Source organism: Solea solea, chromosome 2 (genome assembly GCF_958295425.1).
Source record: "Solea solea chromosome 2, fSolSol10.1, whole genome shotgun sequence".
Lineage (NCBI taxonomy): Eukaryota > Metazoa > Chordata > Actinopteri > Pleuronectiformes > Soleidae > Solea > Solea solea.
This window is the reverse complement of record NC_081135.1, coordinates 3,066,730-3,080,498: the sequence shown is the minus strand read 5'-3', so window position 1 is coordinate 3,080,498 and position 13,769 is coordinate 3,066,730. Positions and strand designations below refer to the sequence as shown.

The 13,769-nt window shown below is 42.1% G+C and overlaps 2 protein-coding genes across 4 annotated transcripts in view; one reads left to right on the top strand and one right to left on the bottom strand.

Annotated features, from left to right (window-relative positions):
- si:ch211-246m6.5 (von Willebrand factor D and EGF domain-containing protein) overlaps positions 1-3,965 on the bottom strand; it is a 23,012-nt gene extending 19,047 nt beyond the window's left edge. The window contains exons 1-4 of the mRNA XM_058620729.1: positions 3,612-3,965; positions 538-722; positions 214-442; positions 56-121 (exon numbers count right to left, since the gene is read on the bottom strand). Of these exons, the coding sequence (XP_058476712.1) occupies positions 56-121; positions 214-442; positions 538-722; positions 3,612-3,711 (580 nt within the window). The 5' untranslated portion in view covers positions 3,712-3,965. The remainder of the gene's footprint in view (positions 1-55; positions 122-213; positions 443-537; positions 723-3,611) is intronic.
- kynu (kynureninase) overlaps positions 1-13,769 on the top strand; it is a 21,197-nt gene extending 7,428 nt beyond the window's left edge. Inside the window, exons 1-14 of one of the 3 annotated variants that reach the window (XM_058620759.1) lie at positions 6,133-6,191; positions 8,834-9,004; positions 9,082-9,202; positions 9,285-9,367; positions 9,974-10,035; positions 10,134-10,205; positions 10,284-10,358; positions 11,217-11,363; positions 11,450-11,548; positions 11,764-11,837; positions 12,147-12,199; positions 12,599-12,684; positions 12,767-12,997; positions 13,087-13,769. In XM_058620759.1, the coding sequence (XP_058476742.1) occupies positions 8,836-9,004; positions 9,082-9,202; positions 9,285-9,367; positions 9,974-10,035; positions 10,134-10,205; positions 10,284-10,358; positions 11,217-11,363; positions 11,450-11,548; positions 11,764-11,837; positions 12,147-12,199; positions 12,599-12,684; positions 12,767-12,997; positions 13,087-13,200 (1,386 nt within the window). In that variant the 5' untranslated portion in view covers positions 6,133-6,191; positions 8,834-8,835 and the 3' untranslated portion in view covers positions 13,201-13,769. Of the gene's footprint in view, positions 1-6,132; positions 6,192-7,699; positions 8,105-8,833; positions 9,005-9,081; positions 9,203-9,284; positions 9,368-9,973; positions 10,036-10,133; positions 10,206-10,283; positions 10,359-11,216; positions 11,364-11,449; positions 11,549-11,763; positions 11,838-12,146; positions 12,200-12,598; positions 12,685-12,766; positions 12,998-13,086 lie in introns of those variants that run through there. The other 2 variants (XM_058620742.1, XM_058620751.1) reach the window with 2 other exon arrangements.

Here is a 13,769-nt window from a genome sequence, read left to right as displayed (position 1 = left end):
TATTCACGGCGTAAGGAAAACGAGATGAGATGAGGTATATGAAAGAAACTCTTACCTCTGCATTGGCCATTGACTTCCACCTCGCCTGGTTGGCAGAGTCTTTGTCCCAAAGTGGGAGAAACTGAAACACAAGATAACGCCATGATCTCACCATCATCTTCTGGAGTAAAATGTGAATGATTGACTTCCCTAATCCCCTAAACGTGTGTTCACCTTTGGCGCAGTATCCCATGCATCCCTGCGTGGGCTGCAGGTAGTAGAGCATGAACTCGCCGCAGTTCCGCACCGTGACGGGGATGCGGAAGAGGCAGCAGTCTTTGGTGCTGCCGTGGAAGAACTGCCACGTGGCGCAGGCAGAGAGCTGGCGTATCTCGCCGGGCCGCGGCAGCGAGGTGTCTCTGAGGGAGAGCCACACCGGCGCCTGTGTGCCACAGCGGTTCATCTGCAGGGAAGGAATGAATGAATGAATGAATGAATGAAATAATCACTACCTTCAGCTTTCCTGAAGCATGAGCAGAGGGTGTGTTTGTTTTTTACCTCGACACAAGTGGTCGGCATCTCTGCCGGTTTATTGTTGATCCTGAATCTGTACCAGCCCGGCGACATCGAGTGGTCACAGATCAGGTCCTGGATGGCAGTGTTCTGGATCTCCGTGGAGTCAAAGTCAATGCTACGGTAGGGATTGCGCAGAATCCGATGGCCGCCTGGGTAACACTCTGGTGCTGTGAGGAAGCAAAAAATGACAAGGGACAAGGGGTCACACGGTGTGGACTGCAAACTGAACGGTGCAGAGGAGCGGTGAAAACCAAACGTCGTGTACTCAGGGGGGGAAAACAACCGCCTGAATCCTCCCATGTTTACTCACAAATAATTAAAAGCAAAAAAAAAATTTCTCTCACTTTAACACAAGATAAAGAAAATAAAAAGTCAACAATCCCAGGCCGGGACCAGATCACGTCTTTATCTTTGACAGAGTTCACAGAGACTAAACAAAAACAGCCGATTCGATCATGGGAAACAGCAGAAAAACAGTCTGGTGTCCTTGATCAGCATGGTAATACTCATTTTGTGGAACGAATAGCACTTTTTAGGTCTAATATAGCCACTCCATCGCAAATGAAGAGTATAGTCTCTGGGTGAACCCTCAGGAAAAAGCAGGTTTAATTGACTCTTTGTGTCATTTAAATTGACCATAACTTGCCAAACCAGGAACAAAGACAGATAAGCGAAGGTTAGATTTTAGGTTTTGGGGTTTTATCGAGATGGAACAAGAAACAAAACATGAGTGGCCAGTTGCCGAAAGATCGAAAAAATGGTTTCAAGAAAGTGTGTATGGTGTGAATGTGTTTGGGGTTTTTTAAGGTGTCAGGAGGTGAGTTTCAGGAAAAGATCATTTCATCCCCAGTGGTTATCTAAATTGCTAAGAATAACATGACATTCCTCTGAGCCTCCCACTTCTCTCCGAGTGCTTGGAAGGAGGCTCATGAGAAGCCTCAGAAGGCCGCCTGCAGCTGGAGGCTAAAACGACAGAACATGCAGGTTTCCACGCTGGAACACTCTCAAAAAAAAAAGCTCCACATCTGTGAAGCTGAATGAGTCAAAGTTGTCAGCAGAGGCCTGTTCTTCACACACCGGAACAAAATGTTGTTTCACCTCCAGTGTTTCTGCTTCCTGTGTTTACGTTCTGTCGCAGTGGCTGAGTAAAGTCAGGGAAGACAAACAGTCTTCAGTGGGTATTTAGGATTTCTCTCTTTTGTCCGTCAAAGCCTTGAATGGACAGAGTTAGTGCCGGTGATCTCGAGTCTAAACAAGGCCTCATGTTGACAGCCTCGTGAAAAGCAACTGCTCTTGTTTATATCTCCGCCTGTCTGCATGTGCACACGCCGTCTGGCACCTCCACGGACAAGACCTGAGGTCACAGGTTGTCCAAACAACCACGTTTTTCTTTTCGGGAGGAGGAGGAGGAGGACTTTGGCTGCCGGATAAACCGTTCCAATTGGCGGCTTAATGAGTTTACAGAGCCACAGGGGAGCGGCAGGTGGGGTGGGGTGGTGGTGAGCTAATGAAGCAGCTCCTGGGCGGAGAGGGAGATCCCACTAGGAGGGAGGCCCTCGGTGGCCCAGATGTGCAGTGGGGAGACTCTGCGGGGAATTCTCCGGTTTCTCAGGAGAAGAAGATTAAATGAGGAGAGCGTGGTGTTAACATAACTGAGGTTACGGCTCTGTTCCCCAGAGGCTCGGTCAGTCAGAAACATACATGAGTGTCTGCATTCAGGAACAGGGTTTTTCCTGAACTCCTCATTTCCTTACACACACAAACAAGCTCTCCCTTTAATTTACTGATAAATAACTTCAAACCGAGTGGGGTTTTCCAATCTAAGATGCTCTGAAGATCGTTCTGCTCTCACTTTTAGCAGCTCACACTTGTTGTTTGCTTTTTTCGGGGTCAACTGGACTAAAATGTGTCCTTTCAGTGATGACCCACAGCATTTTTTTTTTTTTTTACGATGTCCTGCCTTAAAGTTTACGATTGTGTGCTTTGATGTGTTGTTGTTTGCCCAGGAGACGGAAGAGGCGTGTGTGAGATGGAAGACAGGGTGGCATGTTGGATTTACAAGGACAACAAGTACATTTTTCTTTAGTCACGTAACAGCAGGACATCAGATCCCATGTCATCTTCAGTAAAAACGATTTGAAATCCTTATATTGATCATGTTGAGATTTAGAACCAGAGGAATGACATCAGACTCTCAGCTGCGGTTTGGAACTCATGTAAAACCTCGGTGCTCAAACCTTTTAAAGTTTTAACAATCCCATTTTTAAACTTTATGAGAACATGTCTGATGGCAGCAGCAGCATCAGCAGCAGCAGAGACAGGAAGAGAAGAGTTTGAAGAAAGACGAAACAGCGAGAAAGAAAACAGTGTGAGGGATGAGTGTGTTACAAACTCTTTTCCATTCTTGTTTTGAATTAGCTGTGTTTTATGAAGACTGCTCTCTGATTCTAATTACTCCTTTTATTTTATTACTGCCTCTTTTGTTCTTACAGCACTTCTTAATCTCTTGTCATTGAGAGCAGAGGGGATTAGAGCTCCTGCTTGTTTGATGAAGCCATAGATAATAACTAATCTCTGGAGAAGAGAGAACATATAAAATGTCTCTAGGTTTAAATTAGACACATATTTGAGTGTCTGCAGAACATTCTCTGTGTTTTGCCTCTTGTGTCTTCTTGTGAGGGTCCATCTCTAAACTCTGGACTTGCTGAGTGATGGGAATGTAGCAGCAAAGGCCAACTCACGCAGCTCGGCTCCTTAAAGAGGCAACGTTGTTCTTATTTCTGCGTTTATATGTAAAGAATGAGAGCACATGAGAAGCGTTGCGCATGTGATGCTCTGGGTTGCATTAGACCAGACATCTGCTTCTACTCGAACGCGCCTGATTGTGAAGATGAAAGATGTAGAATGACGATTACTTTTATCCTGGAGGTAAAAAAAAATCAAAGCAGCTGGGGACCATTTTGGAAACAGCGAACGCAGCAGAGTGATTTAGGTTTGTCATTTGCGCTGAAAGGAGCCTTAAATTGCGCTATGGGGAGAGTTTTTCCTGCACCTACCATGTTGCGCGAACACGTTGAATTCCACGACCCACAGCAGCGCGATGCGTAAAAGTCCAGGGAACAAGAGGCGCGCCGCACCATGTGCGCAACAGTGCATGGCTGCGGCTCCGCGGTGAAGTGATGCAAAGGCTCGTCTCAGTCGTGTAGTCCCATTGAGAGCAAGTGTGAAAATGGCTTAAACTGCACTCCTCCTTATCGTCGTGCTCCCTTTTACGCAAAAGACGCGTAAAATCCGCGCTCAGCTCAGTGTAAACTGCGGCTTTTCTTGTGCGCAAAATGACAATGTCAGGCGTTAGTGGGGGGAGTGGGTAACAAACCACTTATGACTCAGGTCCTGTAGGTGGGTCTTCTTCTTCTTCTGTGATCCCAGAATCAAATCAAACCAAATGATCCATCCCAAAGTCTGCGTGAGTGAGAGCTGAGAGCAGCAGCGCGGTTTATGACGGTTTGGACTCACTGAGGCACAGATTTGTTGCGTGAATATGAGCAACAATGAAAATACAATTTAAATCAATTACAGCAGGATTCACGCACCAGTTACTCCCGATTTTCTTCAGCCAGAAAGATTTAAATGCATTATTTCTGCAAAGATCATTTCCATATAGAGACATAAATATGAAGTGCATGTGTGCAGCACATATTTGTAACTACACTGCATATATATACATGTACACATGGACTCTGCTCCAGCTGCATGTGCTCAGTGCACTTGGATATATACAGCATGTCAACTGGGAAGGAAGTGAGAGTCCAGTCAGGCTTACTTTCAGAAAAACATGAGATGTTGTTGTGCTTTTAAATCCACAGCTGTTCTCATTTTACGCCACGTATGTTCTATTTTATTATCCTCATACTGCCATTTAATATGCTTTTACGATACAAAGTAATTTTGAGGTTTAATTGTGGACGTATAAGTAAATAAAGTGGACACATTTGCGCCACATAATTACAGTAAATGGCTTGTTTTCTTTTTCCAAGTGTTGGGAAAAACCCAACTGTACAGACCTACAGTAATCTTTTCAGTGCTGTTATCTTTCTGGGGAAAAAAACAACAAAAAAACAAACAGTGAATGAATGAGATGTTATTTTCTCTGTAGGGGGAAGTGAGAAACCTGCAGAGCTGACACAGAGAAGGCAGGGCTTCTGAGTGCAGAGTAAATATCAGGTGCTGGAGGCTTCAGAGACAAACTGACATACCTTTCCACAAAATAAATGACCAGAGAGCAGCGGCAGCAGGTGTTCTCTGCTTGCCTTTTCATTCCCCACTCATCTCCAGTACTGTGAGAAAGTCTCTTGACACTTTTTAAGTTGCCCTTTGCCATAATGTACCTTCATTAGACAGATAACAGTAGGAGGAGGCGGTAATTTAACAGTTTATGGTCTGCATGTTAACCCATTAGCCACTGGGAACTCCTGGTACCTTAACTTAGTTTTGAATGACTGGTATTTAAGTCAGAAAAGAAGGTTTGATGTGTTTCAGATGGATGACAATCCCCATTTCATCTCCTGGAGCTTCTGCACTGAGATTTCAATTTGTCGTGTCCCCCCCCCCCCCCAAGAAACTCCTCGAAACCTCCCAGGATTGAGGCTGCTGTGCTGGTGGCTCACCTTTACGGCCCAAAAAAAAGAGCATCATTATTATTATCACACACTTTGATGTCTGTACCTCCGCCAAACGACAAGAGGGGGAAGTTTGGGCCCCGCCTCCTGAACTCTTTCCAGATGTCACACAAACTCTTTCACTGTGAGAAAAACATGCAGACAGCATGTCCAGCGCCCCACCACCACCACCCCTCCAAACATCTTGCAGCCATCTTGTTTCTGCACTCTTGAAAATACATTTTGAACACGTCTTCATGGTACCAGAGTTCCCAGTGGCTAATGGGTAAATGTGCTGACCATAAACTGTTAAATTACCACCTCCTCCTTCTGTTATCTGTCTGTTGTCTAATTAAGGTACGCAATGGCAATAAGTAACTTAAAAGGTGTCATCAAACAGCATGTGAAGCATCCAGCATGAAAGTCAGAGACTTATCCAAATGTGGAGTTCCTCAAGGTACCATCCTGGTTCCTCTTAAAATGTCTCAAATTGCCTTAAGATTGAGAGAAAAGGTATCTCAATCACTTTATCGGCTCACATCCAGAGAATACATAAAACTGACATGAAAACACTGAACTGAAAATGACCTAAACAGAGAGGGTCAAAGGTCAATCTGCTTGACCTAGACTGCGCTGCATCTTTGTAATTACTCCCTAATTTCATGTCTGAGGTGATCTGTCTTTCTTTATATTATATAAGCAACATTTATAGATCAGGAGCAGCTATGTAAATCACTATGGAAAGGCCTTTGGGCCATAATACATCCAACCAATCAGCATCAAAATACTTGATTAATACACTATAGTTACCTGAACATTCTTGTTATAATATGAAAATTCAGGCATAATTTGTGTAATAGCGAATAGAAATGATAATATTGTGGTGCATATAAGAGAGGAATCTGTTCCACTCAAGACAGACTGGCTCAAACCTGGAAAACCACTAACATCGACATCTAAGGCCAGTGCATTTGAGAGGTGAGTGTGCAAATTCAACATTTTATCCAAACTTATCGTAAAATATCTTCTTAGTCGTACAGTTGCAGTTATTTGTATAATATGTCATATGTTCTGACTGCTTTTCAGACAAACGTTCCTGCTGAACGCACATGATTTATTTGTCTTTTACAAACAAAATGTGGAAAGTCAAAGTCTGATTATTTTAAATACAATGCAGAGAGCAAATGCAACAAAAAATATTGTGAGATTTTTTAATCAAATGAGGAGTTCCCCAAGGAACTATCCCGGTTCCCCTTAAAAAGTTTCAAATTGCCTTGAAAAGGAAAAATATCTCACTTTATTGGCTACAAGAAAAACTGTTGTGTCGAGTATTTAGAGTGACCTGCGCTTACACTTGAATAATAACATGACCCTGACTCTCTTAAACCTTAATTAATGTTACTGGTAAAATGTGTTGACACCTATCTGCTATATTTGAGATGTTAGCAGGGGTGTTGCTATGGATTTTTGGGCCTTGGGTAAAAGGGACCGGGCCACCCCCCAAATTATTTATCAGTAAACGTGTTTAAAAATTAATTTATTAATCTACAAATAGCTCGACCTACAAATAAATACCTTCATTATTGATTCTTTTTAATCAATAATTATTTTATTATTATTGAAAATACAAAATAAAATGATACTTTGTCACAGCATTACAATATATAAATACATAAACGTATACAAAGCTTGCAAATCTGACAAAGTACTGTACTTTCCAGAGACTTTATTCTCACTCCAAGTGTAAAATCAGCTCAGATTATACAGGTAATACAGTAAATTACAGTATAATGTGACCTCGAGTGCAGATTTTCTCCCTCTGTCGAGTTTGATTAGGAGACATAATCCAAACAACGAGGTGTCGATGACACACTGTGAGTGTGCCGTGAGTACGAGACAGTTTTTACCCCGGTACAGAAACTTCACCTCACAAACCTGCACGGATTAATTCTCCTCATTTAGTTATGCTCAGTGTAGCCTCATGAGCTAATGTGATGAAATGAGAGCAGATGGCTTAGCGAGCTGTGAGTAACAACATGCAATTATTACAACACAACAAAGTCACAGATGTCATCTTGTGTCATTTCTTAAATACTCAAACACTCAATATAAAGAGGGAAAAATGATCTTTGTAATAAAATATAAAAACAAAAACAATATCATCTTTTAAACTGTACTTATTTAAGTGCGATACTCTCATCCACTCAGCCAAAATACCTTTTTATTCCAGCTCACATGATACAGTATACCTGCTGCATTGGCCTATACTTTAGCACCATCTAGTGGACATGCGACAGAAAATAACCTTGCAGGAATAATAGTTCTAATTTCTGTGAATCAGATTTGATTCTACACTTGAGCTGCTTCTTCTGAACCAACAGTATGATCACAAAATTTGAATTAAATGGAACAGCTAATAACTAAAGATATGAATAAATAAATATTTGTTGTTTTAGAATGAAACTACGATAGTTATTACACATTTATTCAGTGAGATGAAGCTTATTTAAAAGCCAGATTGGACACAGGGGACATGTGGAGCTGAACTATTATTCCACTGATCTACTCAAAAATATCTATTGTGCTTTATTATTTGTCATTTTACTGCTGGTGGTTTGTAATTGTCAGTCAAAAAAGTGAAACCACAGAAATGGGGAACTCACTCTCATGCTGTTGGAGTGACAATATCAGGAATTAGACTGTGACAATGTCACTTGCTCAGCTCTGGTTTGGACCTCAGACACGAGTTTGGCTGACTGGACGAATGATTAACTCACACACACACACACACACACACACACACAGAGGTTAAAGATCATTTCCAGAGCAGAGGATTCGCTCATTTTCACCGCCGTCCGTAGAGAGGAAGCATAACCTGAATCAAAGCAGCTGTAAGTCGCAGCTTTCACTGCACACCAGGCTTCACTTTAGCAAAAAACAAATGCCTTTTATAATGTTTTTTTTTATTACTATTACTGCGCAGCAATAAAGCAGGGCAGTTATTGGTGTTGTATATTTATATGAACAGTCGTGTTGTTGTTTATGAGGAGAGGAAAAGTAGAAGCCACAGGAGATACAACAAATGGACCAGTTGCACTACTAGGTTTTTGATTAACATCATAAATAACTGCTTTATTTGTTATTAGCAAACCACAGCTGATGTTTAGCGTCATCTTTGGTCATTAAGTGAGATTTTTGAATGTTAAAATAATGAGTGAAAAAGATGCAGACGTATATTTTAATGGCATAAAAACTTGTGCATGAAAACTATGTCGGAGTATTTGGTCCATGCCTACTTTAAACTTGACATGTTGAGATTAAACTTGAAATTTCAAGACTAAAGTTGGAATATCATGATGAGGTTGAAGTCGTACTGTCGAGATTAAACTCAAAATTTCAAGACTAAAATGGAACTATCGTGTTGAGGAGTGAGTCAAACTCTCAAGATTAAACTAGATTTAATCTAGATTTTAATCGACATTTCGGGATTATAATTTAAATTTCGAGACCAAAGTTGGATTATCATTTTGTCAGTCTCAGACTACGGTCAGTAATGTCACTAAAGAGAGGGACAGTGACACTGACACTGTCGTATGATGTGTTTGTCTTCTCTGCTGCAGCGATGGATCAGTTAATCAGCTCAAATGTGAGAGAAACCTTGGAGAAAGTTTCAGCCTCGCTGGGCTGCAGTCCAACCTCAGCACAGGTGGCTTCGTACCTCGACGAACACGACGACCTGAGGCACCTGAGAGACGAGTTCCTCATCCCCAAAATTGCAGATTTGCCTTGCAGTAAGTGTGACATCACGTTCCAAATCAGCCCTTGTGATCGCGTGTTCTTATTTAAGTCTTTTATCTCGTCTCTGCAGCTGATCTGTCACTGGTCGATGGCAGCGAGGAGAGCATCTACCTGGTGGGAAACTCACTGGGGCTTCAGCCCAAAACGACCAGGAAATACCTGGAAGAAGAGTTGGACAAGTGGGCTAAAATGTAAGTCAAATTTATCCCCTTATTAACTCCCAAAACTGAGTGCTTTTTCCTGCATTTCCATTCAAATAAAGTCTTGTTCCAGGGGCGTTCATGGTCACATTACGGGCAGTCGACCCTGGGCGTGGGCTGAAGACAACCTTGAAGAGCGCATGGCCAATGTTGTTGGTAGGACAGACTTTTTTACTTCTTTAATAATGTGTGAAGATGTCCTGGCTCATCCTGGCTCATCCTGGCTCTCTGTCGAGGAAATGAAAGCCGATAATTCTCTGTTCAATTTTGACACCTTTTTTAAATCGATATATATCTCATTTAAGAAAAGTCATGTTGTTAAATACACACAATCTCAAACTCAATCTTTTTCTCTGACGTTGCTTGTAAAAAAAAAAAAAAAGCCACTGCATTTTGTTGTATCCCTGCCTGTTTTGTCGAGTCCAAAGTACACACAAAGCTCTTTACATAAACCTGCAGTTACATGACTGCTATATTTTGAGCAACTTTGTCCATTCTGAAGACCCCAGAATTGTGATTTGATGACGAAGTTTCACAAGCGGACGTTCAGAAGCATCACCTGCAACTGTTAATCATATTTACTGCACTTAATTGTCTATTTTTCCTCTAAATATCACCAAAATTCACATACTTTTGACATCAAGCTCTATTGACATAGACGGCAGAGTTGCCCCCTAGTGGCTATTCAATGCATTGCTACTTCCAGGTTGGTTTCAGTGAAGAAACAGAAAGACTTGTGTTTATTTATGATGTTTTTTACAGGAGCTAAAACTGACGAGGTGGCTCTGATGAACGGCCTGACGGTGAATTTACACCTGTTAATGGTGAGAGGCTGCACTTCATTTTAAATTCTCTACATACATCAAATACTTTAAACTTCATTTAAAGGCTAAACATATATCCTGTTTTTAATATTCCGCAGCTGTCCTTCTACAAACCCACGGCCAAGCGGCACAAAATCCTCTTAGAGGACAAAGCCTTTCCCTCAGACCATGTGAGTAAATCCACACCTGTTTTGCAAAGACACCATTTCGAGAATTGGTGTGATCTTTTTTTCTTCTCCTGTTTCCAGTATGCTGTAGAATCTCAGATCACACTGCGAGGGTTTGACCCTCAACAGAGCATGCTGCTGCTGTCACCCAGACCGGTACGCCTGGACCTCACTTATTACATTTACACTCAACTTCTATCATGTATTTCATCAAAACAAAATTGCTCTAACTGTCATTTTTAGACTTCTCTGTGATTCACAGCACAATAAACTGCTGAATTTGATTTTTTGAGGCACTAAACATGACTGAGAACGAGCTAAAATTGGCAGAACTGGCGTAGAATTTTGGTCAATATGTAAAAGTACTACAAAATGACTCAGTAGTGCACACAGTAGGACAGAAATGTCCTACTTGGGCCGTGACATGTTGGTGGAAACATGTCAAGGCCCAAGACGAACAAAAAAGTCTATTGGGACCATGACCTCAACTCAACAGGAAGTTGGTCATTTTGAATTTGGCGTCCGTCTCGGCGATTCTTCGGACATTTTTGTAAACAATTGGACTCCTGAGCACGTTAATCGTACCAACGCGTCAATTGGTACTTAGCCCATCAAAGATGAAAGGTTATCAAAAGGTCTGGCTGATTCAAAAGGGGCGTGACCTAATTCCGACCATTCGCCATGAAACAGGAAGTGGCCTGCGACCTTGCCATACAATGACCGATCTGCTCGAAACTTCACACGTGACGTAAGAGACTGACCCTGAACACGTACATCAACAAGGACTTCACACGACAGGAAGTCAGCCATTTTGAATTTAGCCGCCGCTTTGACCTCAAAACAGGAAGTGGCCTATAACTTTGTCGTACCAATCTGCTCAAAACTTCAAGGGCATAGCGCCACCTGCTGGCAGCATGGTGGCTACAATGTTGTCCCTGTTTCTCTCAAAGTTTGTTTCACGATCACAACACTGATCTGTTTGGGTTGAAAGCAAAGACTCTGCTTCCTGCTCAGGGAGAAGAGACTCTGAGAACAGAGGACATCCTGGAGCTGATCGAGAAGGAGGGCGACGCCATCGCCGTGGTGATGTTCAGTGGAGTTCAGTATTACACCGGTCAGCTGTTCGACCTGGCAGCCATCACTGAGGCTGGTCAGAGAAAGGTAAAACTCAGTGTGATTTGTCAGATTTGCAGTCAAGCCTTTACTAGTAATAACTAACTACAAACTTCTCCTTTTCATCTGTTCAGGGCTGTTATGTAGGATTCGACTGTGCTCATGCCGTGGGGAACGTTGAATTAAAGCTGCACGACTGGGGAGTCGACTTTGCCTGCTGGTGCTCCTACAAGGTCAGCTGTAGATCCCAAAATCCAGCAGTCTAACTTAAGTTGTTTAATGGATAATGGTATAATAGTCACATATGAGTTGGATAGACAAAGTTCAGCAGTTTAAGATCATTTCCTCGCAGGGAATTTAAAGGACAAACCTCTGTAGAGCGTCTGTGACCTTTGATTCTCTCGGCCAGCAATGCATAAACTCGTAAATCTGTCTTTTATCTTTCTAGTATTTAAATTCCGGTGCTGGTGGAATAGCCGGAGCGTTCGTCCACGAGAAACACGACAACACCATTAAACCAGCGTGAGTCCTCACGTCCTGTTAACATACACTTAAAATAAGGTACTTGACGATTAAATGTGAAGTGTGTAATCGCTTTAAAATAACAAGTGTTTGGTTTTTGTAGCCTCTAAATAAGCCTTTTACATATGCTTGCTTTACAGATCCTCAAAGTCATACTATAGAGGTTAAATATTCTCTATGACCGCAGAAAAAAACCTTTTTTTGTGTGTTTTTTATCTTTAAATGTGTGAAAATATGTGCCAAACATACACATGTTAAAGTGTATATATCATGTATATAAGTTTGATTTCATTCTCTTTTCTCTACCAGGCTCTTGGGATGGTGGGGACATGACCTGAAAACTCGGTTCAAAATGAATAACGGTGTGTGTGTGTGTGTGTGTGTGTGTTTGGCTTTTCACCCATTTTTTCCCCTCTTGGTCATTTGAAGAATACATTTAAAATCATTATGATGCTGCCGTTTGTTTGTTGACCGAATTTGACAATTTTTTTCTCATCTATTTTAGTTTTTCCGGTCTTTTTACTCATAAAATGTGACAGAAACACAGTAAAGAGTTTTTCTTCTGTTGTTGTGGGAATGAGACTTCTATCTTAAATCCACTGTCTGATGATGAAATAACATATTTATCTCTGGAAATTCGTTAAAAAAAATGGTTTTTTTGGGTGGCACTGTAAAATCAAGGGATTTTAAAGTGCCATCTTGTGGTTGGCAGTGAATACTGCATTTGAAACAATAACTGAATGAAATTGTTGTTTTTTCAGTTCTGGAGCTGCAGCCTGGAGTGAAGGGCTTCAGACTCTGCAATCAGCCCGTCCTGCTGGTCTGTTGCCTGCAGGCCAGTTTAGAGGTACTGCACTAAACCATCTTTAGAGATGAACTAACATGCGACAATAAATATGAACGTTAAACACAACTTTCAATGCTGCCAGATATTTGAGATGACCGGCATGCAGGCGCTACGCAGGAAGTCCCTCCTGCTGACCGGTTACCTGGAGTATCTGATCCAGCATTACTACAGCAAGGACCCCACCCGGCCGCTCAAAACTCACGTCCACATCATCACGCCCTCTGACCCTCAGCAGAGAGGCTGCCAACTCTCGCTCTCCTTCTCCATCCCCATCAGGAAAGTGTACGAGCAGCTGAAGAAGAGGGGAGTAGCTGTGAGTATCTTGTTATAAGGACTCGTATGTTCCATTTAGAGCAGAATATGGAAAAGTGAACCAGTTTCCTGTCACTTTCTGTCCCTCAGTGTGACATGAGGGAGCCCAGCGTGCTGCGGATCGCTCCGGTGCCTCTCTACAACACCTTCAGTGACATTTACCGCTTAGTAGAAACACTGGGATCCGCTCTCGCCAGCCACTAAATACAGTTCATGTACATGTTTCTCGTGAAAATACCAATTCTGACCTCTTGAAATACATTAAACTTTACCCTTTTTATCTGGTGCTTATAACATTGACCTATCCCTGAAGCGCTGGCATGAGTTGAGTACTTGAAGGACTCAGCTGCTCCCACAGGCCATGTGTGAATTATTCCTGGGCTCAGACACCAGGCGAGAACGACTGGACACCCTAAACTGGACACGGCCGCAAGTACAGCTGCAAACCAACCCATCACGCCACCGAGATACCTCTTGCAATATGAGATTCTCTTTGAGTGCGTTTCACTCAACACTTTGTCTGCCTGACTTTAAAGATTACTGAGCAAGACTCAAACATGATTTCTTAACGCCTCAGCCACAACAAATGGTGTTTTTGTCAAAACTTTGAGAGTTTAAATGTTTTAAAATGAGTTGCCCTTTCATCCTGAGCCACTGGGACCAATGTAAGTCATTTCTTAGTAAACAATTGTGTGTATTTTCAACAAAAAAATTAATAAATAGAATTCAGTGTTGATGGGGGAGAGAATAAAACACAATATGAGAAAGGGTAA